Here is a 26,843-nt window from a genome sequence, read left to right as displayed (position 1 = left end):
CTAAAACACTAATGCAGGTCATTATGGACACCAAGAGTGGGTGTGGCTGCTCGTGTACATATATTATTTCTGTCTGCATATCTCAGGGTCACGACCTCATTTTCTTGTTAGCTCCCAGTAATAACTATATGAGTCACAAGATGTTTGATGGCACGCAAACTGAAGCTCCTTGACTCAACCGAGTCAAAGCCAAAGTTGTGGTGGGCAGATAAAAGTCATCACCTTTGGCTCTTTGCTGTGGTCCTCGGGTCAACCCTCAGCAGGGTTATGGTGTGGTTTGGTGTGATAGCTTTCTGGGGGAGTACCATTTCCACGAAAGAGGGTATGCTTGCTCTGCGACACTGTTTAGTTGATCCGAATCAAAGGAGCATCTGCATAAATGCCATACACCGCTGTTTCCAAGCAGGATATTTAAAAAAGTTATAAAGGCGTGATTGATTGTTATTCAACTCGCTCTTGTTTTAATGTTGTTGCTGATTGTTGTGAGCTTTTATGTGTGCAAAGAAATAATTGCACCTTAACTTGTCCCGGGAATATCACAGGAAAGAAAACCTCTTTGTATTTATTAATGATAAAAATCCTTTGACCTTGTCTCTTGACTTGTGTTGTTTGGAAAGGCGCAGTCCTATTTCTCATATTTAATTTCGGCCCCGCTGGCTTCCATTGAATTTCATATGACAAACAACTTCAAGTGGCTTCTTCCTGTTTCACTGAAATCTCCAGCTGTCTTGACTGAGCAGCTGTGCCTCTTCAGCCACAAGCACGGTCTACATTGCTCTAATGCTTTTTATATTGAGTCCATTGCTACAAACTCTAGCAATGCTCTCACACACTATCCAAAGGTCTGCAGTGGCTCTCTTATCAATGTTTGTTTATTACACACATCAGAGCCCAGCGAACCTTGGCTGGACACTTGCACTGCCTTCATTGTGGAAATGGAGAGCACAAATGTACTGACAGCAGTCTCTCAAGTTCAGTATGATTTCAGTTTAATCGTCACAATCAGACGTGTTGAACGCTTCAGATGAATGCGAAGAAGTGAACATGACATCACCCTGACTGAGAGTCAACAGAAGACCTGTTGACTCTCTACAAATCATGCAACTCTTCCAGGCTTACGCTCTCAGGTGTTAAGAGTTCACAAAGAAGTCACAGCTTTTGACTGTTATTACTGACTGATATTATTCTGCAGATCAAACCGATGTAATGAGAAACGTTGACAATTTTAGTAACATACAAAAACAACATACAAATGGAAAGAAAAGCTTGTATTTGCCTTGAACTGGTGCAAAAAAACCGATAGAAATTAGAAAGTGATGTGCATTCTCAATTTAAATGTTGCCACAAAACAAATGAAAAAAGTCATACATTACTTGGAAAGACCTGAATTAACATCCCACAATTAGCTGCATTAACTGTCAGTGGATCAGCAACATGATTATTAGAGATTAAAATGTGAAGAAATCATTATAGAGTATTTGAGAGCGGCTGAAGCTTATTATTTATCAGACCATGAAATCCTGCATAGGCAAACAGTTTAATGATATTTTTTCGACATAATCCAGCCATGCGGTTCTGTTCCCTCATGCGGCACTGCTAGCTGTACGTGTGTGTGTGTGTGTGTGTGTGTGTGAAAGTCTTTTTCAAATCATGGATGGTGGGTTTTTAAAATAAAGAAAAGATGGACTATTGAGCCTGTTATCAGCCCTTTGTTCAAAAGTCAGCATCCATGACGGTACACTTAGAGCTGTAGTTTATTGGATGAATATAGAAAGTCTATAGTTTTTAGCGGATTTTAGACCAGTGAAGGGTTTAACACAAATTTTGCTTGAACTGTTTGGAAATTGCGAGCGTTTTTATACATGGTCCCCCATTTCTAGAGACTCCGAAGTGATTGGACAAACAGAATTTCAAATTTCATAATTATTTTAAATATTTGGATGAAAATATTCTGCGATGTTATGCTTTAGCTCATTCATTCATTTTGGAAATGAAGTTTTCCAGCATTGAATCTGAATTTGAGGAGAGAATAGCTGCTCTATGGGCGATAAATACTAGTGATCTGGTTCCACTCACAGCCATACACGTCCATGCTATAACATTTCCTCCACCGTGTTTGGCAGATGTATTTTATGAGGTTTGTCTCGGATCATCAGCTGTTTTTCTCCTGAGATCTTTCAGGTCTTTTTAGTGTTGCTGAGCTGATCAGTTCCTTTATTTCACGATTGTTGTTTTGGCCACTCCTAAATTTTTTGCTGTCTCTGATAGGTTGGTTTTTCAGCTTAACGATAACCTGCCTTCACTTGCACTGACAGCTCTTTGGGCCCCATTTGAAATTAGATTGAAAACCTTTGAATCAAATTCAAATATTATGTCTGCTTCATTCTGACATTAAATAAGAAGGGGACAGGCCTCACATGGCCCTCAAACTGTATCAATTACTTTTAAGCCTGTGAAAATGGGGGAAATGTTATGATATGTGCTACATATCTGGCGGTGTTTTTCAAGTATTTCCTTGCTTAATTTTGTAAGATGATACAAACCACATTCTGAAGGTCACAACGGATGAACTGAAAACATTTGGAGCATTGCGAAGTGGAAAAATGCAACAAAGAACGCCCTGAACTGTTGAAACCTCATATCAAGCAAAAGGAGGTCATGCAACACAATGGTAAACGTCCCTCTGCCCTCAACATTTTTTGAAACATCCTTGCATTAAATTTAAAGGAAGTGTATTGTATTGTCTCAACATTTGATATTTTGCCTTGCTGATGTACTCACTGTATACAACATGTCAACTTTTGTGGACCAGGGTTGTAAATGACAGGCACAGATGAAACTTCAGAGGAGCGTTTCCTTTTTTTTTTTTTTTTTACCTCCACATACCTGGACACTTGCACATGGTAACAGTAAAAGACAGTCCAGGTCTCCAAAGCTAAAAGATTAAGTAGATGTTTATTTCAAAGCTAAATGTATGAAAGTTACAGATGGGTGTCTAAGATGAACTGCTCCTTTAACAGTTTCTGGCCCGTCTCAGGTTCCTGGAGGCTTTCTTCTTTTCCAGAACATTCTCATACTCGTCCACTGATTCCCTAGATCCCAGACATACATGCGTGTGTTGTTGTTTGTTATGTAAGCTCCGTTCTCACCATCAGAAAGAAATCTCCAGGGATGGATACAGAAAAAGAGTGTGTGCCGTTTTCACTTAATCCTCACTTCCTGTATTAGGATCCTCAGAATGAGCATTAACGCAGAGTCAGCAGTGAGCAGGAAACTCACTCGCACAGTATTACTATCATCACACACAGCTGTATGTGTAATAGGATGTTCTATACTCATGAGTTGTGAGTGACAGCCTGATCTGCAGCTTATTTTAACCTCCTCGGACCCTGTATCCACATATGTGGACATCACAATTTGGGTTATTTAGACTAAAATACTCAATTTTGCTCTACATGGGCCTGATATCCACTTACGAGGACATTATACTGCTACTGTTCTATCAAAATTTTAAACAAATCCTCATATGTGGCTCTTATTTTTCTTAAAAACAAAAATAAGGTTAAAAAAAATATCAAAGAGAAATTAAAAATGCATGTCGTGAAAGAGTTCGGGTCTTAGGAGGTTAAAGGTGCATTAATTGGTTTTGGGTTTTTTGGGCCACTTTGGGGTAAAAACAAATTTTAGGAAAGGCCAACGTCCACATCTGCATCATTGCATAGGGTCTTGTTGCTTAGTTAGTTTATGCTAACCTTGACTGACTCAAGCTAAACGTCTTCCAGTAGCCTTGTATACTTTGTGGTTGACTACAGAGTACAGAAACTGTAGCAACTAGCCTGCTATGTATGGTTTTGCCTGAAATATTGGCTGGATGTTTGGAGTAAAATTATCATTGTTATCCACTCGTCCAGAACATGCACTGATTCAAACCAGATTAAATAAACTGTAGGTGTGAAAGCACACTGAAACAGAACCCAGGAGCTAAAGCAAGCTAAAACATCAGAGATGCTGAGTAAACTCTAAGCTACAACTTGGCTTTTGCTTTTAACTTTTTATGTGAGAGCACCATCAAATGTACACATCCAGTTATGATGTGTTTACTTTTACCTCTGATGCAGTATAAATAAATGTTGTTGTTGTTTTGGCTTTGCAAGTCAGAGGTGAGGGAAATATAAGTTAGCAGATCTGTGTTTCAGGTTGTTACATAAAAGCGAGAAACAACATGTTCACATAAAGACAGGAGACAGAAGTCGGTGTTTTTATAACAGACTGATGAGTATTTAGACAGTGAGAGACAGGAAAGTATGCAAGTCATCATCCTGTTAGAAATAAGACTGACAGCTCGACTTGCACAACCCCAAGAGGAGGGAGGAGGAGGAAGGAGTGGCGGAGCTGACGTCCGTGTTCAGCTTTTGATGTTTTTCATTTCTCAGAATAGTTCTTCAATTCAAAACATTCATTTTGTTTAAAACCAGATTTTTAACAATAGCAATTTCTCTGAAGAATGAAGTCCTGCTGTGGAATCACTCCACCATTCACTCCTTTATTTCTGCTCATCTAATAAACACTTGTATAGTGAGCTCTATTTTAGAGCAAAGGCCAAACTCATGACTGTCAACTTTCATCTGTAACAGGCTGAAATTACATTTATGGAGCTTTACTGAGAATCTGATGAAAACATGTCCGTTTCATTTTTAGAGCCTAGAGCACACATTTAGCTTGTAACAATACAAAAGCAGGGGAAACTGAAAAAAAATCCATAGTTTCTGGCAGTTGCTGTTCGTGTCTCTGGTCTCCTGCAGTGTCACAGCTCTGGTGTCTGGTTTTCTGAAACTGTGAATCTCCTGAGATGATTTTTTTTATTTTATTTTACTCAGCACTATGCAGGATACAGAAATCTATACTTTAAGATCTTTTTCACTTAAAAAAGCAAATTGGTCATTGCTTTGTAGTTGGTTGATGCTTTACGCCCTTAAAAAAAAAAGTGGTTTGTTCTGTTGAACAGGGTCAGCATAAATTCATGGCTACAGTCTGTCCTGTGCCAGCAGTCCAGGCTGGAAGCCTTGCACATGTCCTTTTCTTTCTTTGTTTTCCTGCTGTTCTCTCTCTCTGGAGCGGTGTGTTATGACTAGGGATGGGTATCGTTTAGGTTTTATCCAATACCAGCGTTTATTACTGGGTCCCTCTTCTTCAGAGGAGAAGACTGCTCGTCTCCTCCTCCCTTTCGTCCTCCTTTTGCTCCTCCCTCTACTTCTCAGACGCAATTATAAAAAGTTAGAAAAAAGCCAAATCACTAACACTTTGGAGTAACACAAATATTGGTCAAACAACTACTAAAATAACTATTAAACTATTAAAAACTATTTAAAAAAAAAAAAAAAAAAAAAAAAACACCTGTCAGGAGTAGGGATGGGTATCGTTTAGGTTTTATCCGATATCGGTGCCAAACCGGTATTTTTGAAACAGTGCCGGTGCTTAAACGGTGCTTAAACCGGTGCTTAAAGAATGGAAAACACAAACTTTGTCCAAGAACCTCTCATGTTCAGCTGTTTTGTTTTTTTTTTTGTAAAAAGATAACAATGTTAGCCTTTTCTGCAGCTATAGAGCATATACGGCATCACTCTTGGCTGGAAGCAGTGCTTAAACAATGGAAAAAACACAAACTTTGTCCAAAAACCTCTCATGTTTAACTGTTTTCCACTTTTTCTTTGGTCATTTTAGCCTTTTTGGCCAGGGTGAAGGGAGTATCTGCCATCAAACAAGAAGACAGCTGCATGTAACTACGACGGTGTTTGCTAGTTCACCTTACATGCATTAATTTAATAACGTGGTTAGCCTACTCAGCGTAAATTACACACGAACAACATTAAGCTACTCACGCAGAGAAGAACGGCTGCTGCTGCCATCATCATCCTCATCATTTCTGCTACACTGGCAGGGCTAGGGGCCAGGACTCTACTCTTCGTGTTTTTGGGGGATGTTGCTAACTCCGGGTCCGATAACAGGCACCACACCCGCAGTAGATGTGCTCGGTGTGAGGTCTTGCAGCAAGCTATCAAATACGGCGCATTTCTCGGCTTTTAAAAAAAAACGTTATGCGTCGCCAGGTGTTTCATCGGATTCGAGGTGTTACCTCCTTTGACAGTATCACAGTATCAGCTTAAAGCACTTGTTGCAGGCTGCGGAGTTTGCATATTTTGCTGTGAAGTACAGCCAGACTTTTGACCGCTTTGCCTTGGTCATTTTTTAACCTGTAGCTCTGCTCTAAAAGAACGTACGTACCTGGCCCCGCCTACTATCCTCGGAAACGTAAAATGATTGGCTAGAATGTCAAAGGAGCTTGCAAAGAAAAGCGTCTGGACTTCTTTAAGTTGCTTGAAGACGTTTCACCTCTCATCCGAGAAGCTTCTTCAGTTCTAAAGTCAAATGGTGGAGAGTCCCAGATATAAACCTAGTGGGAGTGACCCCCCACAGAGGGACAGAGGGGAGGGGTCACTCCCACTAGGTTTATATCTGGGACTCTCCACCATTTGACCTTAGAACTGAAGAAGCTTCTCGGATGAGAGGTGAAACGTCTTCAAGCAACTTAAAGAAGTCCAGACGCTTTTCTTTGCAAGCTCCTTTGACTACGATGACCTGGATGACTGAGAACCTTCACAGACAGATTGGCTAGAATCTAAAGTGTATCACAGCTCAGGAAAAAAAAGCACCGAAATGTGCGCTGCTTTTCGGTCTGGTTACTACCGTTTATGTCAGAACGATACCGGTACCCATCCCTAGTTATGACCGTCTTGTCTGCCTTCTTTCTCAGGTCGTTTCCGTCAGATCGAGGTCTTGACAACAGTAGCGAACGAGTTCTTCCAGCTCTACAGTCAAGTTTCTGGGCAGCCGGTCCAGCGGATCAGCACTACGGATCAAGGTAATGACGACAACAACAACAGAAAGTCCATTGAAGGACTGTTTTAGTCTGGACCGGCTGAGCAGCGCAGAGAGTCGTGCACAAACACTAATCTGACTTTTACTGCTGTGGAGGATGTTTACAATAAAATGTACTTAATATATTACAGTGGGCTTATTTAACTGAAGTCATCAGACTAGAAAAACACTGATAAAAATCACTAGCTGAATAGTTGGGTAGCCCTATACTTGATACTGAAAGCAAAGTCCATATGGTTTTTAGTCATATCTGGTCAACTTGATGCTTTAACAAGGATCACTTTACATAATAGACGATGAACAGACATTTTTAAATAAGACATGATCAGCACCCTTGCCTCCTGACTAGGGATGGGTACCGGTATCTGGTTCTGACATAAACGGTAGTAACCAGACCGAAAAGCACCGCACATTTCGGTGCTTTATTTCGGTGCTTTTTTTTCCTGAGCTGTGATACACTTTGGATTCTAGCCAATCATTTTACGTTTCCGAGGATAGTAGGCGGGGCCAGGTACGTACGTTCTTTTAGAGCAGAGCTACAGGTTTAAAAATGACCAAGGCAAAGCGGTCAAAAGTATGGCTGTACTTCACAGCAAAATATGCAAACTCAGCAGCCTGCAACAAGTGCTTTAAGCTGATACTGTGATACTGTCAAAGGAGGTAACACCTCAAATCTGATGAAACACCTGGCGACGCATAACGTTTTTTTTAAAAGCCGAGAAATGCGCCGTATTTGATAGCTTGCTGCAAGACCTCACACCGAGCACATCTACTGCGGGTGGGTTGCCTGTTATCGGACCCGGAGCAACATCCCCCAAAAACCCGAAGAGGAGAGTCCTGGCCCCTAGCCCTGCCAGTGTAGCAGAAATGATGACGGATGATGATGGCAGCAGCAGCCGTTCTTCTCTGCGTGAGTAGCTTAATGTTGTTCGTGTGTAATTTACGCTGAGTAGGCTAACCACGTTATTACATTAATGCATGTAAGGTGAACTAGCAAACACCGTCGTAGTTACATGCAGCTGTCTTCTTGTTTGATGGCAGATACTCCCTTCACCCTGGCCAAAAAGGCTAAAATGACCAAAGAAAAAGTGGAAAACAGTTAAACATGAGAGGTTTAGGACAAAGTTTGTGTTTTTTCCATTGTTTAAGCACTGCTTCCAGCCAAGAGTGATGCCGTATATGCTCTATAGCTGCAGAAAAGGCTAACATTGTTATCTTTTTACAAAAAAAAAACAGCTGAACATGAGAGGTTTTTGGACAAAGTTTGTGTTTTCCATTCTTTAAGCACCGTTTAAGCACCGGCACTGTTTCAAAAATACCGGTTTGGCACCGATATCGGATAAAACCTAAACGATACCCATCCCTACTCCTGACAGGTGTTTTGTTTTTTTTTGTTTTTTGTTTTTTTAATAGTTTTTAATAGTTTAATAGTTATTTTAGTAGTTGTTTGACCAATATTTGTGTTACTCCAAAGTGTTAGTGATTTGGCTTTTTTCTAACTTTTTATAATTGCGTCTGAGAAGTAGAGGGAGGAGCAAAAGGAGGACGAAAGGGAGGAGGAGACGAGCAGTCTTCTCCTCTGAAGAAGAGGGACCCAGTAATAAACGCTGCCAAAATCCTCACGAGAAGCATTAGCAGACGCAACTTGTTCTCGTCCAACTCAGAGTCGACGGAAGCCCAAACGCCTAACCAGCAAATGCTAACCAATGGACATGAAGCTCCTGCTGACGCACCAGCGTCAGCAGAACAGGACGGATCCAGTACCAACTCTCACCACCAGGCAGAGGTGGTTAGCCCAAAACACATGCGCAAGAAAGACAACTGTCCCCTCGCGACAGTTACAGAGGAAACCAGTGGGGATGGAGAGACAGGTTCCCTAACAGACAACAGGTATCATTACTTAATGCATATAAACCAGTTTGAAGTTGTGGATGACACATATAGATCGATATTGAAGCCAGTGGTTCTCAAACTTTGTCAGACCTCAGTAATATCGGTCTGTCCAGTTAGGAATCATATTACATTGTGAATCCATTTCACCTGCTTTAGTACAAAGAACAGTGACAGCAGGTGTGATGGAGAGGCAACAAATGAGACAAAAGGGAAATACTTAGCAAGTGGTGCCCACAGACCATTTCTAGTTTTGCTTTTTGCTACCGTTAATCCTGTAGCAAATAAGATATTAGATGGTGTCCTGGGGATCTCTTTCCAGATCTGGATCAGAGCATTAGTGAGCTCCTAGACGGTCTGTCTCTGGTTTCAGATGCACCATAACATCTCAGATGTTCTCAATTGGATTCAGGTCTGAGGAATGTGACGGCTAGTCAGTGCCATCAGTTACTGTCATTCAGGAATTGCAGACATGAGGCTGGGCATTGTCCTGTACAAGGAGTAACCCAGGTGTCACTGAATCATCTCAGGTAATAGATGTGAGGATTGCATCCCCGCACATAACTGCAGTCAGAGTACTCCTAGCTAGCATGTAAAGATCTGTACCACTCTCCAAGAATAGGCTTCCAAAGACCATCATTAACCATCATAATCGCGCTGGATGATGATGCAGGCATCATTTCACATCTGGTATTTCTGGTATTCATGATTCAGTATTGACTCGTGGCCTTATCCCTTGCCCACAGAGACTCCTGCAGATTATCAGAATTAGCCTGTGCTTATTTTTTACTTCTGAGAATCAGATTTAAAAAAAAAAAAAGAGCTAGTATTTTTTCTAAAATGCCACAATTTCTCAGTGCAAACATTAGCTATCTTCTACAGTGAATAAAATATGAGTTTGAGATTTGTGAGTCAACGTATTCTACTTTTATTTACATACAGAGTATGAACCCTTTTTGTAATTGGGTTTATAAATAGAAGTGACTAGAATGACTAACAAGAAAGTTTCCATTTAAAACTATTCCTCTGAATGACTTAAAATGTATTATTCACTGAATCACACAGAAGAAAAATATTTGTAAAGTACCTCAAATTTGGGATGTAATTTTTGTCATATTAGCATCCTGGTGCTACTCATAGCATCAGTGTTTTAATTCAAAACACGTAAGCTGCTGTTAATCTCTCTCATGTATTTATTAATAACCGATATCAGACTCTTCATGAAGTATGAAACTTCACTGCCAGCTTGAATCCATGCATCCAAAGCTGCAGTACTCATACATAAGCTCCCACTGTCCCAGTTTGCTCAGACGTCAAGCTAAGGTTATATAAATAACTGAATAACAAAATATTCTACCAGTTACTTCTCAGTTGACTAACTTCTACTTCCCATCAGACCTGAACAGCACACCACCGACCCAGACCTTCAGTCAACCAACCAGGGAACAGGGGAAGGCACTCAGGTGGTTAAAGAGGTGGAGAAAAGAAACTCCACCCCAGAGAAAGCTCCTCACACCCTGGCTCCGCCACGGCCGGCACATCTTCGCACAGAAAACGCAGACTCTTTTGAAATAGAGGAGGTACGGGTTTCTCTGGGGGCTTCATACTCCTTGGTCAAATTAGTGGGTGACCTCTTTCCATGGGCATGTTACAATGTTGTCACCAACTACTATTTAGCTGTTCCTGTGTTTGTGATGGTGTCCCAGGTAGAGCAGGGCGATATGGCCAAAAATATTTATCACGATATATATTTGAAAATTTGCGATAACGATATAACCGACGATATAATTGATGCGAGACAAAATACAACTCCACAACATTACTAGCGCAAAAAGACAACCTTCCATTTATTTTCACTTAAACAAGAAGCTGGTTTTTATGTACATTAAAGCTTTATAAAAATGTAACAGTGCAAATGCAAATTCCTTGCTGAAAGTTTAACCAAAAGGCATTTCCAGTAGAAATGGGCTGACATATCCTGAGCATAACCATGTATAATATCCACTGAAGTTAAAAAGAGGTGCTTTGCAACATTAAACTGCAGTGTGCAGTACGCATTTTTCGGACCATAAGGTGCACGGGATTATAAGGCACATTAAGCGAAACAAAGCAGTCAGATAAATCAAACTTTATTAAACTCATTCTTCTTGCTTCCTCCACTTCTGTACCATTGATTCATTAATGTTGAATTCTCTGGTAGCTGCTCTATTCCCATGTTGTTGCAGTATATTAATGACTAACCTCGTATTGTGGATGGATTATCTCAGTTGTTCTCCTGACTGAAGTTTGGTCCGTTTACAGCATCCTGCCATGCGATTGCATTTGTCTCTAACCATGAAGAACCTTCACGTTAACTTTTATAAGTGGAAAAGTGTTAGTGTTCGTCCTCCAGCTTCACTGTTTATGTTATGCTAACATAGCTGTGTCGCTAGCGATCACGTAGCACATCATTATATACCAGCTAGCCAAACTTCAGTAACCCTACAAACGTCACTGCTGTTTAGTTTCCTGTCTTCATTTATGTTGGAAGTGATAGCAGAGCTGTACGTTTGAATTTTTTCAGAAATCTCTCAGTCAGAACATGCAATATCATGCTTAGGTAACTAGCGAAACTAGCGAGCTAACTTCCGCTAGCTTCCTGCTAACTTCTAACTCCGTTAAATGTAATAACTTTTGTTTTCATGGATGCCTGGAAGTTAAACTTTATAGTTACACCTGGTAAAGCAGCAATGCTGATCGTTTTATTAAGGATGAAAGAATTTAGACAGTTTTTAACTCTAAGTGATGCTGCAGTGTTGTTTGATCTGAAGAATACGGAGTTTAGGACCCAGATTACTCCCAGATTTAAGAGCATCTTAGAACGGCCGCTTGCATGTTCTGCAAAAAAATGTGCTTTGTTGTGTATCTGACGGACAAACACCAAACCAGTTCCACATCACGGAAGTTGCACCATTTTTACAAACCAATTCTGGTTCATCTGTTTCACTCAACAATCGGCCATGTGCGTATGAAAACAAAGGCACTGCGCATGCGCGTTTTACTCCCATTCTATCGCGATATTTCATTTTCCTATCGTTGCCTAACATTATACCGGTATTACCGTGAACGGTATAATATGGCCCAGCCCTAGTCCCAGGTTACCAAAGCCATTTCACATTTACATGTATGCTGTCGGTTCTCACAGACTGGTTCCCTTGTAGGCTGTTAGCCAGTGGGCATGGCTTGGAACGATACTCTAGGATTCAAATTCATGCAAATAAAGATAAAAATCCTCTACTTACTGTAATACGCTGGCAGAAGTGAAATTTTATGCATATTTAGGCTATACTTTAGACCTCAGAACCAGCTGTTCACAACAGCTTACGTCATCGGGGGGGGGGGGGGTAAAAAAACAAAAAAAACTCTTGAAGACAGAAAAGGGACACATGGGTGTCAGGTAGATGAGAACCCGTGTCCACTGGTCTTTGCAGCTTTAGAAAAACGAGCTTGTTGACACACGTTGCCTGAATCTGCTCAGTGAAGCGGAGTAGTTGGTAAAAAGCCTGAGCTTTTATTTAGGGGAAGGACTCTGTTCAGTTCTTTCTTTCTCCTAAAACTCAGCCTGTTTTTGTCCTGTAGATTAACGAAGACGAGGCTAACCCACACAGGACGTCTAGATCGGGAGGTGAGCGCTGACTTGAGTTTCTGAGTGACCTTATCGTTTCACTTGCATTTTTCCTTTAAGCAAGCAGATGGTCATGTTTGTATTCAGTGCTTTTCAGTAAAATGCAAATGTGTACTGTGTCTGTGAGGGCTGACTGACTGAATGCATTTCATTCCTTGTGGAACACTCACCAAGATACGTTTGAATAATACAAAAATTTCATTGTTTAGATCAGGGGTCTCGAACTCCAGGCCTCGAGGGCCGGTGTCCTGCAGGTTTTAGATGTGTCCTTGATCCAACACGGCTGATTTAAATGGCTAAATTACCTCCTCAACATGTCTTGAAGTTCTCCAGAGGCCTGGTAATGAACTAATCATTTGATTCAGGTGTGTTGACCCAGGGTGAGATCTAAAACCTGCAGGACACCAGCCCTTGAGGCCTGGAGTTCGAGACCCCTGGTTTAGATCGTTTTACTTGAAAATGACGTTTTGAAGAAATCCACGGCTGAAATTTCACTTCTTAACATTTTATTGTCTAAATATCTGTGGACTTTTCTGTCATTAACACCGACTCCCTGTTAAGGTGGATTCTGTTAGAGCCCGTTATGAACATTGTTGTTTATCTTCATTGTCCATATAGTCACACCATTGTTTGTAAGAAGTGCGAGCCCATCTTTTAATCCTTAACTAGCCAGATCGAGTACATAAAACTATATATAGTTCACTGGAGTTCCAAATCAAACACTCCTATTGATGCTTGAATCTGATGATGCTTTAAATATGCAACATGATAAGATCTCATAGAAAAACATTGTTGAAATCTTAAAAGAACTCTTTCATTATAAATGGGGGGAAAAAATTGGTGGGGCTTTTTTATTTATAGGATTTCTAACAGAACGTCAGAAAGTTTTGTTTTAAATTCTTTAACTGCTTGGTAGTAAATCATGCAACAAACCAGTGGAGTGTCGTTTTTTTCCCCCCAATTAAAATTCAGAGTTCAGCAGCTTCCTGCAGCCCTTCTTTATCTGCTTTGATCCACTTAAAAGCCTTGTCTTTCTTTCCATCTTAATGTGTTTTTATTCGGTATGAACTAAGAATCTCGTTTCCTTTAGACATAGAATTTCTACACAGCTTCTTGTTGCACGCTAACATGTTTTCTATGAATGATTCTGCTCTGCCACCTGCAGGACAGATCGGGTAATGCAGGAAGAAATAAAGCTGTTTATTTCCCCTTTCTCTCTTTCTAGTAGACCTCTCGAGGAGAGACAGCCTACAGTCTGACAGCAGCGGCTATGCTGAGGAGCCTTCTGCTGATCTCAACAGCCACCTTAAGGTCTGTTTGTTTGTTTCTCATTCTTTTTTTTTTAAGTCTCTTCTGTGCATCCCTCCTATTTTTCTTTTTCATGACCGTCACCTTCAGACTTATTTGAAATGAATCATGAAAAACCAGACAAAACTTAGTCAAAGCAGGAGAAGAATCACAAGCAGCGTAATCAAATGTGGCCTAGAACGCTTATTTTATTCTCTTATTTAAAGAAAAAAAAAGTACTCCTATGTAATCTAACATAAATCAGATTTAGCAAGTAGGAACTGAGCATTCAGTGGTAAGAAAGCACCAATATAAATCAAGGTGTCCTGATTGAATAAAATAGCAGCTCTAATGACTTTGACTCTAATTGGAGACTAAAACGTGTGCAAGTAATACGTCTTTTGGTCGCACATGGGAATTTTGGATTACAAAGATTACTGCAGAGCACATTTCAAAAGTGCAACCATCAGAAAATTGCAACCACAAAAATTTAGTCACTGTAACCTGAGAATTTGATTTTGTAATGCTGTATTTTATGTTTCTACTCCTCTTCATTGTGGGGAAATACTATACCCTTTCACTATTAGTTATATATTTTTCAATATTTATGATTATTTGGGATTTAAGTATAATTTGAATTAATTGTAATCAGGTGCAGGTGAGTAGTGACAGCTGTGACAGCGAGACCACTGTGACGTCGCACCCTTCACAAGACGTGGCTACTCCCCTTGCAATGGACAAGCCGGCATTTGACCTGCCAGATGGTAGAGAGGAAGAGGCGAGGCCAGGTGAAGCTGCAGAGTCGGATCGAAGTAACGGCTCCAGGGAAGAGCACATGGATACAGAGACTTCAGAGCAGATTCCACAGTACACAGCTCACCATCTGCCCAGGAGCAGGCCAGTAGAAGTACAGCAAGATGAAACTTTGGGTAAGGAGAATGTTGAGAGATGTGACCGGACTGATCCTGATCCTGATCCAGAGCCTGAGTCTGCTCAGAGTATGCCTGCTGCAGAACAACAAGCACAGCCAGAGTCAAAGGAACCCCAACATGATTCAGAGCAAGGACCAGAGCACACTCAGAACCCGACAGAAACTGAAGGAGACACAGATACATCCACAGAGAAAACGAGTGGTGAGAACAAAGTCAAAGTAGAGCCTGTGTTCTTGGATGAAGCTGAATCACATTGTCCTGTGGCTCCAGCTTCTCTGGTCCATAGTGCTTTAGACCGAGCCAAACAGTCGAACCGTACAGCCTCCCAGAGACGTGGCATCTCCATGCAGAGGTCCTCTTCCTTGCCCTCTTCACTCCTTTCGCCCTGCAAGATTGTATCATCTGTCAGGATCCAGTTTGGGCAAGGCCTGGCGTCCTGCACCCAGCCCAAGTACTCCTTTAAATACACCCCTGAGCCTGAGGACAAGGAAGAAGAAGAAGACGGAAGAGAGGAGAAGGAAGAGGAAGAAGTGGAGGAAGAACCAACCAACTGCCTGTCAACTCTGATCATAAATCCTGCCTGCTCATCTAGCTCCAAAAAAAAATCACCAGCTGTCTTTCCACCTAAGCCCATACCTCGGTATCTGATGCGGCCATCCTATTCCCTACAAAGCCCCAGCCCTCCTCCTGATTGGCCATCAGGAGTAAATGCCGAATCTTGGAGCACCCAGAGTGTTCCAGATTTGTCGTCCAATCCGCAGCAGCCTGGCCACTTCCAGCAAAACATGAATGCCTACCGAAACCAGCAAAGTTTGAATCCAGAGGAGAATCTGTTCTCTGATTCTCACCGTTCAGCTCAATACCCCTGTCCCAGTCCAAATCTTAATCAAAGATCTAACTCCAGCTCACATCCCTTCATGTCGAACCCTGCTTTGCAGTACACCCCTCCTCATCTACACGGTAGTCTTCCTAACCTCCACCATCACCACAGCCCTTCAGTGAACCACCGTTGTAGTCTAACCAGTCTCCTTCAGCCTTCAACTTCCCCAGGCCCCCAGCATGACAGCATCTCCAACTTGCATCCTCTTTCAACTCCCACATCTCCTCACCACATCCCTTCGGGTCACTTGCATCCTGGACCTTCTGGAATGTATCACCCGGTCTATAACCATCAATACAGTCACCAGCAACCCTACCAGCTCCCTCCTCAAGGCTCACAGTTTGGCTCGCCCTACTTTAGTCATCAAGGCTACAACCCGTACCTGTCATTTCCCCACCACACCCATCTCCATCCGACAGTGTCCCCAGAACACAGTCTGCATCCAGGGCTGGCTCCTCCTCCTGGCTTCCACATAGGCATGGGTTTGGCCCTTAGCCCAGGTCACAACCTCCGTCCAGGGCTTCGTGATGCTAATGCTCCAGGTCCAGGACCCGGCCAGAGCCCATCTAGCACAGAGATGCAGCTAAGGAGAGTCCTGCATGAGATCCGGGGAACAGTTCAGAGTCTGGTCAGTCCTCCTCAGTCACACTGTCTTATCACCCTGTTAATTAAGGTTTAGTCTGGAGTTTGTAGTTCTTCTTCTTATTCGGAGTTTCCCTTCTTATGTTGTTATCGCTGTTCTCCTCATCTAGAACCGAGCCGATACTCCAGACATGTTCAGTGAGCCCAGAGCAACTCTGCCTAATCACCAGGTACCGTCATCTCCTCTGATGCCTGCGTAGCTTTCTCTATTTTGGCCACATAGAACGTTTGTATGTTAAATCAATAAAACAGTGTTTGTTCCCGGATATAGCCTTCAGTATTTAAATGTTGCTTTTCGATTCCACTGAAAGCAGCAAGTGTTTTTTGGGGGTTTTTTACTGGCTCATTATTTACATGTAAGAACCTTGTGTTCCATATTTACATATTTTCCATTGCATGACTGAAAACCTACACACTCTTAGTTTTCAGTGCTTGTTCTTCCAACCAGAAAGCGCTGGAGCAGACCGTTGTCACTATCAGTAAATGTGTGATTCACTGTGCGCCCGTCTCTGGTTTTAGACTTTGGCAGAGTTTCAGCAGAAGAGGCGGAGCCTGAACTTGTTCCGCAGTCAGATGATGGATCTGGAGCTGGCAATCATCCGACAGCAGGCTCCGGTCTACAATCACCTGAGCCCTGCTGACAGGTGACTCACAAAAGCAAACAGAAATGTGACGGTGCCGTGACACCGCAATGCAAAGCAAACCTGGAGAGTGTGTTTGTGTGTGTTTGTTTGCAGGCTGGAGTTGGAGCAGCTTCAATCTCTGAGGTCAGCGGTCAGAGAGGAACTGCAGGAGCTTGAACAGCAGCTGGAAGACAGACTGGAGCTAACGCACCGCACGCAGCACAGAGTAAATGCACACCAGAGGATTTGTGTAAAACAGCTATTGTCATGCTTTTTGTGTTAAATTCTGGGGGAAAAAACACCTGAAACATCAGATCTGTAAAATGGCACAAATATATGTAAAAGAAAAGTGTCATGGAAGAGTACTAAAGTACAGCGACACAACAAAGGACGTGGGGCTAAAAAGTCCCCACCGGCCCCCTCAGAATTAGCTAGGCTGGTATAAATATATAGTTAAAAAGGAGGCCTTTCATATGCTGTGACTTGTTTTCACCAGCCACCTAAGCCACATGAGGATACAGCACTTCAAAGTTTACCCCATTAAAAGTCATTAAATCAGTGCAGTTTTGCTACTGAAACTACGATATATTCCATGATACTGAAGCATAAACATAATATTTTATGTTTTTGCTAAATAATTTTGTACAAAAATTGTCAACTGATTCTGAGAGAAAAGGCAGAAGGCCTGTTATATTAGTTTGTTGTAATACTGCCATTGTTCTTTTCCTCAGGGTCTTCACAGAGACTTCAGTGTTGAAAGTCTGTCCACCGCCTCTGCGTTGAGAGCCATGGAGCCGGTCAGCGCGCGCACACACACACACACACACACACACACACACACACACACACACACACACACACACACACACACACACACACGCAATGTTTTTGTTACATAAAGCTGAAAATACTAATGTCTTAACCTTTTCCTGCCCGTCTTTCCTATCTGTCCAGGTGTCAGACCTCCTCAGAGAGCAGCTCTTCCTGCAGTCAGAGATCGGCTCTGACCGCCACTCCTCCTACACAAACCCCTCCCCGAGGTCAGTCAGTCCAGTGAGAGAAGATCAAGGAGGAGGAGATGGCAAACAGAAGCAAGGAATGTATCGGGCATCGATTAATATAACCCCTGCGCCCCCTCCTCGACCCAACGTACACACTGAGGAAACTGAGGAGGAGGAGAGAGCCAGTGATGGAGCAGCATTAGCAGCAGGAGGAGGTGGCAGAGGAGAAGCACCAGAGGTGGAGGAAGGAGCAGCGGGGGAAGTCAGAGTGGATAGCCTGCAGCAGCTCATCAAAGAGGTAATGGTTTAAAGCAATTTATTCGAAGCCAAGATTGAGGTCAGGAAATTCATTTGCAGCTCAACTTTTTGGGATCACACTCTGGAATTCCTGCCCGACATATCGTAGCTTTCCTCTTTGTTAAGCGCGAGGACCAGCTGCCCAAACAATGTTGTTGACTCAGTGTTGCTGCTTCTGTTATTATGTTTATAGAGGAAAAAACATTTACAAATGAAGTTACAGATGCTCGTAGGTCTCACCAGAGACTGTAATTGCACTCTCGGCTTAACAATGATTAATAAATATTTATTAAAGTCAATAATAAGTCAGTAGCAAGGGGTGTGAAGTGATGCATGAATGCATTAGCAAGTGTGACGTGTGTGTGTTGTACATGGAAAACCAAACCAAATGACAACGACAACTAAACAAACAAAGCAGCGCGTGGCTTGGAGGCGGAGTAGTCACAAATCCATAGAAGGCGGTTTAAATAGTCCTTTAACATCGAGCAGGCATTCTGGACTACACACGTGTCCTGTATCTTCACATCCGGTAACAAGGAATCCAGGAGTCAGGCTACAATAGTAGATGTAAATTTAAACAAAAGTCTTTCGTTTTCTGTCTCCAACTATTCAGTTTACAGAGAAAAGCAGCAAATATCCATAAAACATTTTTTGTCCATGGAACCAAAGACCACGAGCAAAAGATGTTTGTTTGTTTGTTTGTTTGTTTGTTTGTTTGTTTCCTTTGTTTCTGGCTACACAGTCAAGAGTTGAGCAACCATTGGCTCCCTATTAAATCCAGAATCTAATTCAAAATCCTGCTCCTCACATACAAGGTCTTGAGTATTCAGGCTCTATCTTATCTTAAAGATCATATCACTGTATCACCCCAAAAGAGCACTTCACTCTCTCACTGCAGGGTTACTTGTGGTTCCTGGTATATTTAAAAGTAGAATGGGAGGGAGAGCCTTCAGTTTTAAGGCCCCTCGTCTGTGGAACCAGCTCCCAGTTTGGATTCAGGAGACAGAAATACTCTCTATTTTGAATATTAGGCTTAAAACTTCTATTTTTAATAAAGCTGGATCGGGTGAAACTTCTCTTAGTTACACTGTGTCTCTTAGATACACTGAGCGTTTCTCCTTCACTCACCTTGTAGGTTCCTATCTAGATCAGATACTATGACACCATCAGGTTCCTACCTACTGCCCATCAATACGCTAAAATCATAAATCTTTGCAGTACATATAAAACACCGTATATAAAAACTGAGTCATTTTCATTTGATTTCCAACAGCGTTAGCATGGCAGATAATCTGCTGCTAGTTGCTGATTGCAGTGGGTGGAGTTGTCCTATAAACCCTTTCTTTACAGTGGCTCCACCAAGAGTTATTCCCTAAGTTTGACTCGTCTTATCTTTCATTTCATATTTCTTCTCATTTTTAGGAGATTCTTTTAAAATCGTCAGTTCTTTTCACACCTTATCTTATCCCCCTGTGCTCAACATTTCCAGAGATATAAAAGCTAGATAACAATAAAATGTTGTACTCAGTTTTCTGATTATATAAGGTGTCTTTGCATTAAAAGCTTAAATTAAAGGAGGATTCTCCACAACAATCTGAGGGATCAGGTCAAGTTTTTAAGCACTTTCACCTCTTCTGATTCTTGTTTTCCAGATTCGAGAGAGTGTGGCGCAAGAGGTGCGACGGGAGATCTTCAGCGAGCTCTTGGCTGCCGTTTCACCACGGCCGTCACCGCTACCCGCCAGGCAACCCCCCGTGTAGTCACAGCAACAGCAGAGCACCGCCCCTTTCAATCACAGCCTGAGAGACACCACTGTCTGTCTGTATCACTGTATAGCTGCGTAACACTGTGGAACACAATGTGTGTCTGGTACACTGTACGTCTCTAACACTGATGATGAAACATCACCTGTATGTGAATAGCCCCGCCCCCACCTGGTTGCATCTACTGTGGTGGTCTGATGCTTCTTGGCTATGGCACCCAGAGACATCAATGACATCCCTTCTTCCCTTCCCAAACTGTTGTGACCAAACAGCAGACGCACCTAACTACAACCACTGCCACTTTTGCTAGTTATGCTAGTTATACTAGTATACTAGTTTGCTCACACCTGCCAGTATGACCACTACTAATCCCAGTTCTGTCAAATCTCCTCTGATCCCAGCAGGAAATCAGATGACACTAGCAGAAGACATGTTTGGATAATTGTATTTAAAGAAATCATAGAGCTGAACTGTGCAGCTGCACATAATACTAATCACAATGATCTTGTCCGTGATCACCTTCAAAGAACAATGTAAGATTACTGAATGTAACCAACTGTGGCATCAGTGTTCAAAACCTCAGCAGTTAAAGCGTTAGTTCAGCCCAGTCGGCCACAACATTAGAACCACCGCTCATCTCGGTGCAGCGAGGACGTTGTGACAAGTGCACTGCAAACACTGCCAGGATAAACTAGGCTGCACTCCACAGCCAAACAACAACAGCAGAAAAGGATTTGGTGTCAGTGTCCTGGTGCCAGATACCACAGAACATCCCGGAGTTCATGCCCCCGTGGGTCAGAGCTGTTTTAATTACAATGATGGGCACCTAAAGCAGTGTTATGCAGATGGGTTTAATGAAGTGGCCGTTGGGTATATTTCCTCTCTTCCTGCTTTATTTTTATTTTTTTAAAGCTCTTGAATTTTCTAGAACGTCTGAAATTTTTGCTTCTGTTCCACGATGAGCATTAATTTAACTTAATTTTCTGCTGATCACAGCAGTGAAAAATGAAATTTAATAAATCTGAAAGTGAAACGGCACCTTGGTTACTCTGAATTCTCCCTGGACCTTTATTGGGAATATTTTTAGTTGTTTAAAAACAAAAAAAGCAGTGAAAACTGTTTCTGGGCATTATGTATCTGAGTATTTTTAAAGTTTTCAATTTCAAAGAGCCCATGTTATGCTCATAATATAGACTCATAATTTTATTTTGGGGGATCTATTAGAATATGTTTACATAGTGTGTTTTTTTTTTTTTTTTTTTTTTTTTTTTTTTTTTACTTAAAACACATACAAATTTTTATATATTATAGATGACATTGTATTTACTCATTCTGCACATTCCTGCAGCTTCTCTTTCCACTGTCTAAACTGTTTCCAGCTACTTGTCCTCTGACAGCTGTCAGGGAGGCCAGTGTGTTAGACAGTAACAGAAGAACCGTATGAGCAACAAACATGTGAACTTTAATCTTAGTAACTTTCCAAACCTTACAAGTTCACACATAAGCTATACAACAGACCTAAAGGAAAGGTGGGGAAAAACAAGAACAACAGGGGCGCTTGAAGCATTTTAGTCCCGGGCTGTTCAGCAGTATATAAAATAATTCATGTCTGAAGAGCAGTTGCTTCTGACTTCAACTCTGTTTCACTTTGTCACATCGTGGAGCTGCTTTGTTTTTTTTTTTTAAATCAGCTGGACGCTTTAAACATGAAGCAGCTGCTTCTAAGCCCCCTAAACAAACATTTGAAACATTTCTTTATGGTATGAACGCCACAGGTGAAACTCTTTGGTCCTACACAATGTTGGGGTGGAGCCAGAAAGTGGATATTTATCCTCAAGGAGACTTTTTTCTATTATTGAATTAGGCAGAATTGAGCCTTAAAAACAAGGAAAATGCCCTAACAACTATTAGGCTGTACACTGTTAGAGACTGTAAAGATCTGCATTCCTTAATCTTTAATAATAGTGCTGAATTCTTTCCACCTTAAAATGACTCATTCCATGCACATTTCACCTTAATTGCTTAAAAAGGGTTTAAGTAGACATTTAAGAGTTTCTGATGCATCATCATCGCCTCCATCATCGTCGTCATAGTCCTCCTGCTGCTCTTCTTTTTCTGGTTGTGTGTTGCCTCCTGCTCATCAGATCATCAAAGATATTGAACAACCTAACTCCAATCACAGTACTTTTAATAATAACCCATTTTATGTTAGAGTACACTAAGTTTTGTTTATATGGATAACCTTGCTGTCATGGCCTCCAGCTATTTAACAAAACACAAACAAAAAACACAAAACAAGCATTTGTATTTGACAGCTATGGAGCTGCGAGAAAAGGTGTTTTGTTTCTCTTTGGATGAGACACCAGCAGCTAGCCCCTTTTTCCAGTCTTTGTGCAAAGCTAAGCTAAAGCATCCTGTAAAATCGAGGAGTCTTTGCTTCAAGTGTTTTTGTTTGGGTTTATTTCTTTATGTCGATCATGCTCGAGCAGGTGGAGTCAGCGTGCAAAGTCATGAGATGTTTACGTTCTAGATGACAGAGATTTCTGTAAGTTGTCATGGGGACCGTGATGATGATGTGGATGATGATGTATTGGCAAGTCAGAGGGAAGAGCTTAGCGAGATTTAGCTGCGTTGGCATGTTAGTTTCACTTGTGCAATAATGTAAACATATTTTTGATCATACGGAGCTCATCTGTGGATATCTTGTTGTGATCAATGCAAACCGCATGTCTTAATACAGATAAACCTGAAACTTGCTGCTTTTATTCTGGGAAATTTGAATCTTCTGCTTGATCACAGAAGCATTAATAACCAGTTGGCAAACCTGTTTTCTTTAGCATTAAAGCCTTTGTTTATGTGGTCGCTCAGCTTTCTGCATGTACCATTAGTTATTGATGAATACAAATGTAAATGTGGGAGCTGAATGTGTTTAAGGCATCCACGGCCTAAACATTAGGTTTTATTTTATTTTTAAGTCATGTCGTTGGCTTTATGATCTTGTCGTGATTACTTTGAACTTCCACGCATACTTGCATTAGGACTGAACTTACGTCCTGAAAGCTGATCTTTGTGTGTATGGACGTACGTCCTTTGTCTTTGGAAACAATATATCTAAGGTCCAAGGTGCACTCCCTAGTCATGTGAAGCTTTCAGCAACATTTAGCATCAACATAATCATTGAGCACGTGGCTCAGATGTTGTCATGTGGCATAAATATTTAGTCCAGTCCAAACTGGGATGAATTAAACTGGTATTTGTCCTTTGATTCTCTTCAGACTTTACTGAATTTGTGTTTGCAGAAAACGTTCTCTCTGTGCTCGCTGATGAGAAATCCTTCACACACTTCTAATTCATTTTAATGTCGGACTGTGGGTGTCTACTCATTTCTGTTAATGTCTAATAATGATTATGTGTATTTTGTACTGATGTCTTAAATGGGATGCAAGGAGGGGACACTCTATAGAGATGAGAAAATAAAGATGTATTTATTTTCAGTACAGAGGAGTGGTGTACCGTGTGTTTGTGTGTGGACCTCAGAAGGATCCCATAAATACTCGATATTTAGACTGTCAGGCAAATTTTCAGCTTGTCTAAGACAATATTTTTGTAATTTTGCCACCAGCACAGTGGATTTGAAAACAAACAATTAAGATGTGATTGAAGTGTAGGAAATCAGCTTTACTTTGGGGATTGTTTTTTAAGATTTGCATAAATTGTTTGGGAATTATGCTTGGGAATTCCAGTTGGAACCAGGCAACTTGTGTTTACTAACACTGTGACTGCTGATAGAAGAAGCAGGATAAATTCTGAAGTGTACAGGGCTAAAACCTGTGCTCAGATTCAGCCAAACTCTATAGACAGCACTTCAGTGTAAATGGATGATGACCCAAAGCATGCTGAAAAAAAAAAACAAGTTTCTCAGTGGAAAGCAATGGGATATTCTTTAATGCCCAAGTCAGTCACCTGATCTCAACTCGGATTGTGCTATTTATTTATTAAATACAAAACTAAATGCAGAAAGACCCAAAAATAAGAAACAACTGGAGGAGACTGCAGTAAAGGCTGAGCAGAGCTTCTCAAAGGAAGAAACGCAGCATCTGGTGATATCGAGAGGATTTACTAAAGGACAGATAGTTTTGTTTAAAAGATTGTGTTTAAAAGTATTGATTCAACTTCTTTAATCAAGTAGAAGAAAATCAATAAAATCAGGCTGTGAAATGTAATCTGAGTAGGAAAGTAAAAAGTAGGTCTTTGACAGACATTTCTACCAGCTGTTTCTGTGCAAACTAACTGAACGTCATATTATTTTAATATGATAATTATAAAGTAATACTACTTCAAGGCAACGCAAACTTTTTTTAAATTTGAATACCCATTAATTACATACCATCGTATTCTTTCTGATATAAAATTACTTTCTTTCCTCCATCACAAAACGAGGCTGCGATGGCCGGGAATCGAACCCGGGTCAACTGCTTGGAAGGCAGCTATGCTTACCACTATACCACCATCGCTGTAAACACATCTGGAATCAGGCTTCTGTTGAGTCGTCAGTTTATATGGGTGTATACAAACAGCAGGAAGAGAAGAAGCATGACCAAAAATGTGTTTTGTTAGAAACCACAAGATTGTTTATCTTCTGTCAAATCCTACTAATCTTGCAGAGCTCCCTCACCAAAGTTTTGGGTTTTTTTGTTTTTGTTTTTTTTTGCCTGAATGTGAGGAATTAATTGGGATTCAGCAGGTGGAGGAACTCAAAGGTTGGTTGTAGTGGCTCAGCTCAGAGGGGAAAAGAATCACTACTCAATCATTTCTAATGTGAGCTTCAAGAGATTTTCTTTGCATACAAGCTGCGACCAGGCGTTTAGGTTCAAATCACTTTGATGTCTTAAGGCCTGCAGTGCTGGGGAATTTAAACTTCCCTCAAATATGTTAAACATAAGGTAACGGGCCTGCTGTGAAAATGAAAGGAGTAAAAAGTACAGATATCCATGTTAACATTTAAGGAGTAAAAGTTAGGAGTTATCAGAAAAATAAAAAGTCAATGTGTAGGTACCTGAAAATTCTACTTAAGTACAGTAACTAAGTATTTGTATTTCGTTGCTTCCCACCTCTGATGTCCATGGGTTCTTGACTTCATGTAGTCATTGACTGCAAAGGATTCCTATCCTTATGTTTAAAATGACATTAGTCTGTTTAATTTGAGACTGAAACTGGGCGCTGTGTATATAAAAATCGATGTACTTCCTAGGGATGTTAACCTGCTATTGACAATGTGAGTCATTCCCATCACCTGGCCGACAACTGAAACCTCTGTGAGACCTTGCCCCACCCCGCCATCATGTGAGCTGTTGATGTCACATAAATGTGAATAGACTTAAACAGTGGATGCCGTAGACGTGTCCACAAATGCAACACAGGAGGACAAGACTCAGAGGCACACCTGCAACACCTAAGAAAGGACACGCTTCCCAGGATCCCAGTGTTCACATTTTGGACAATGACAATTGGTTTAAGAGAACAGTAAATGAGGCCGTGTATGTCCACTATGATCGACCATCTTTGTGGGTTATGACACCTCCAAAGGGACAGCCCTCCCTAGAAAACTAGACAAAACTAGACAGTTGATCTATAAATGACAAAGCCTCTTGGATGATAAGTGAAACATCCTCAAAATATCTAAAGAAGTCAAATTGCCTTCTTTTTAAGCTCTCAATATTACTGGCCAGTAAGAAGTATTACTCACAGATCATCAGGTTCTGCACACTTAGTAAAACACCTTTTTTCCACCTTAATCTTTCCATGGCCAACTCAATCACCTGATATCAGCTAAGCAGATTGTGCTATTTAGTTATTAAATACAAAACTAAATGCAGAAGGACCCAAAAATAAGAAACAACTGGAGGAGACTGCAGTAAAGGCTGAGCAGAGCTTCTCAAAGGAGGAAACACGGCATCTGGTGATATTGAGAGGATTTACTTAAGCACAAGTACAGATAGTTTTGTTTAAAAAGTACTGATTCAACTTCTCTGCTCAAGTAAAAGAAAATCAATAAAATCTTTTTACAATAAATTGTTATTTTACTTTGAATACCCATTTATTGTATACTATCGTCTTCTTTCTGACATTAAACAGGTTTGTTTTCCTCCCTAATTGCTCTGTCACAAAATGAAGCTGCGATGGCCGGGAATCGAACCCGGGTCAACTGCTTGGAAGGCAGCTATGCTTACCACTATACCACCATCGCTGTAAACACATCTGGAATCAAGCTTCTGTTGAGTCATCAGTTTATATGGGTGTATAAAAACAGCAAGAAGTAAAGAAACATGACCAAAAGTTGGTTTTGTTAGAAACCACAAGATTGTATATCTTCTAATCTTGAAGAGCTCCCTCACCAAAGCACAGGCCTTGGTTGGGAAATAAACAGATGTGGCAAAAGCAAAGACATTCTTTAGTTAAAAATACAGATACTTGTGTTAAAGTTAAGTACCGATCAATTGTTTTACTCAAATAAAAGAAAATCAGTAAAATCAGGCTGTGAAATGTACTCCGTGTAAGAAAGAAAAAACTAGCTCTTTGAAGGACATTTCTACCAGCTACTGTTGTGCAAAGCTAACTAAATCTCATGCTATGTTAATATATAACAGTAAAATAATGTGAACACAACACATTTTTTGTTTTTTGTTTACCTGAATGTGAGGGACTAAGTGGGATTCAGCAAGTGGAGGAACTCTAATGCTGTGGTTGTAGTGACGTGGCTCAGTTCAGAGGGAAAAAGAATCACTACTCACAATCATTTCTAATGTGAGCTTCAATAGATTTTCCTTGCGTACAAGCTGCGACCAGCTGACCTGCTGCTCTTTGTGAATTTACACAACTGAATCCCACAAAATGTAAGATGTTTCATGAGATATCCTAGTTGACTTCC

General features: G+C 41.1%; 2 protein-coding genes and 2 non-coding genes across 9 annotated transcripts in view; 2 read left to right on the top strand and 2 right to left on the bottom strand.

The window, feature by feature from the left end:
* itprid2 (ITPR interacting domain containing 2) overlaps positions 1–23,414 on the top strand; it is a 53,452-nt gene extending 30,038 nt beyond the window's left edge. For 2 of the 5 annotated variants that reach the window (XM_024805341.2, XM_024805342.2), the window contains exons 11-22: positions 6,812–6,919; positions 8,460–8,826; positions 10,223–10,406; positions 12,445–12,490; positions 13,716–13,801; positions 14,430–16,217; positions 16,342–16,401; positions 16,751–16,875; positions 16,969–17,080; positions 17,586–17,651; positions 17,809–18,153; positions 19,805–23,414. In XM_024805341.2, the coding sequence (XP_024661109.2) occupies positions 6,812–6,919; positions 8,460–8,826; positions 10,223–10,406; positions 12,445–12,490; positions 13,716–13,801; positions 14,430–16,217; positions 16,342–16,401; positions 16,751–16,875; positions 16,969–17,080; positions 17,586–17,651; positions 17,809–18,153; positions 19,805–19,912 (3,395 nt within the window). In that variant the 3' untranslated portion in view covers positions 19,913–23,414. The remainder of the gene's footprint in view (positions 1–6,811; positions 6,920–8,459; positions 8,827–10,222; positions 10,407–12,444; positions 12,491–13,715; positions 13,802–14,429; positions 16,218–16,341; positions 16,402–16,750; positions 16,876–16,968; positions 17,081–17,585; positions 17,652–17,808; positions 18,154–19,804) is intronic. The other 3 variants (XM_024805344.2, XM_024805343.2, XM_012923771.5) reach the window with 3 other exon arrangements.
* The window catches only part of znf385b (zinc finger protein 385B), a 118,843-nt gene continuing 99,827 nt past the window's right edge, over positions 7,828–26,843 (top strand). For both annotated transcript variants that reach the window (XM_076874690.1, XM_076874689.1), the window contains exon 1: positions 7,828–7,846. The gene's annotated coding sequence lies outside the window, so the exon portion shown is untranslated. The remainder of the gene's footprint in view (positions 7,847–26,843) is intronic.
* Positions 24,358–24,429, bottom strand: trnag-ucc (transfer RNA glycine (anticodon UCC)). Its single transcript has one exon. It is a non-coding gene; the product is annotated as a tRNA-Gly (tRNA).
* trnag-ucc (transfer RNA glycine (anticodon UCC)) lies at positions 26,091–26,162 on the bottom strand. The gene has a single exon. It is a non-coding gene; the product is annotated as a tRNA-Gly (tRNA).

The sequence above is a fragment of the Maylandia zebra genome, linkage group LG16 (genome assembly GCF_041146795.1).
Source record: "Maylandia zebra isolate NMK-2024a linkage group LG16, Mzebra_GT3a, whole genome shotgun sequence".
Classification (NCBI taxonomy): Eukaryota; Metazoa; Chordata; class Actinopteri; order Cichliformes; family Cichlidae; genus Maylandia; species Maylandia zebra.
This window is presented reverse-complemented; position numbering and strand designations above follow the sequence as displayed.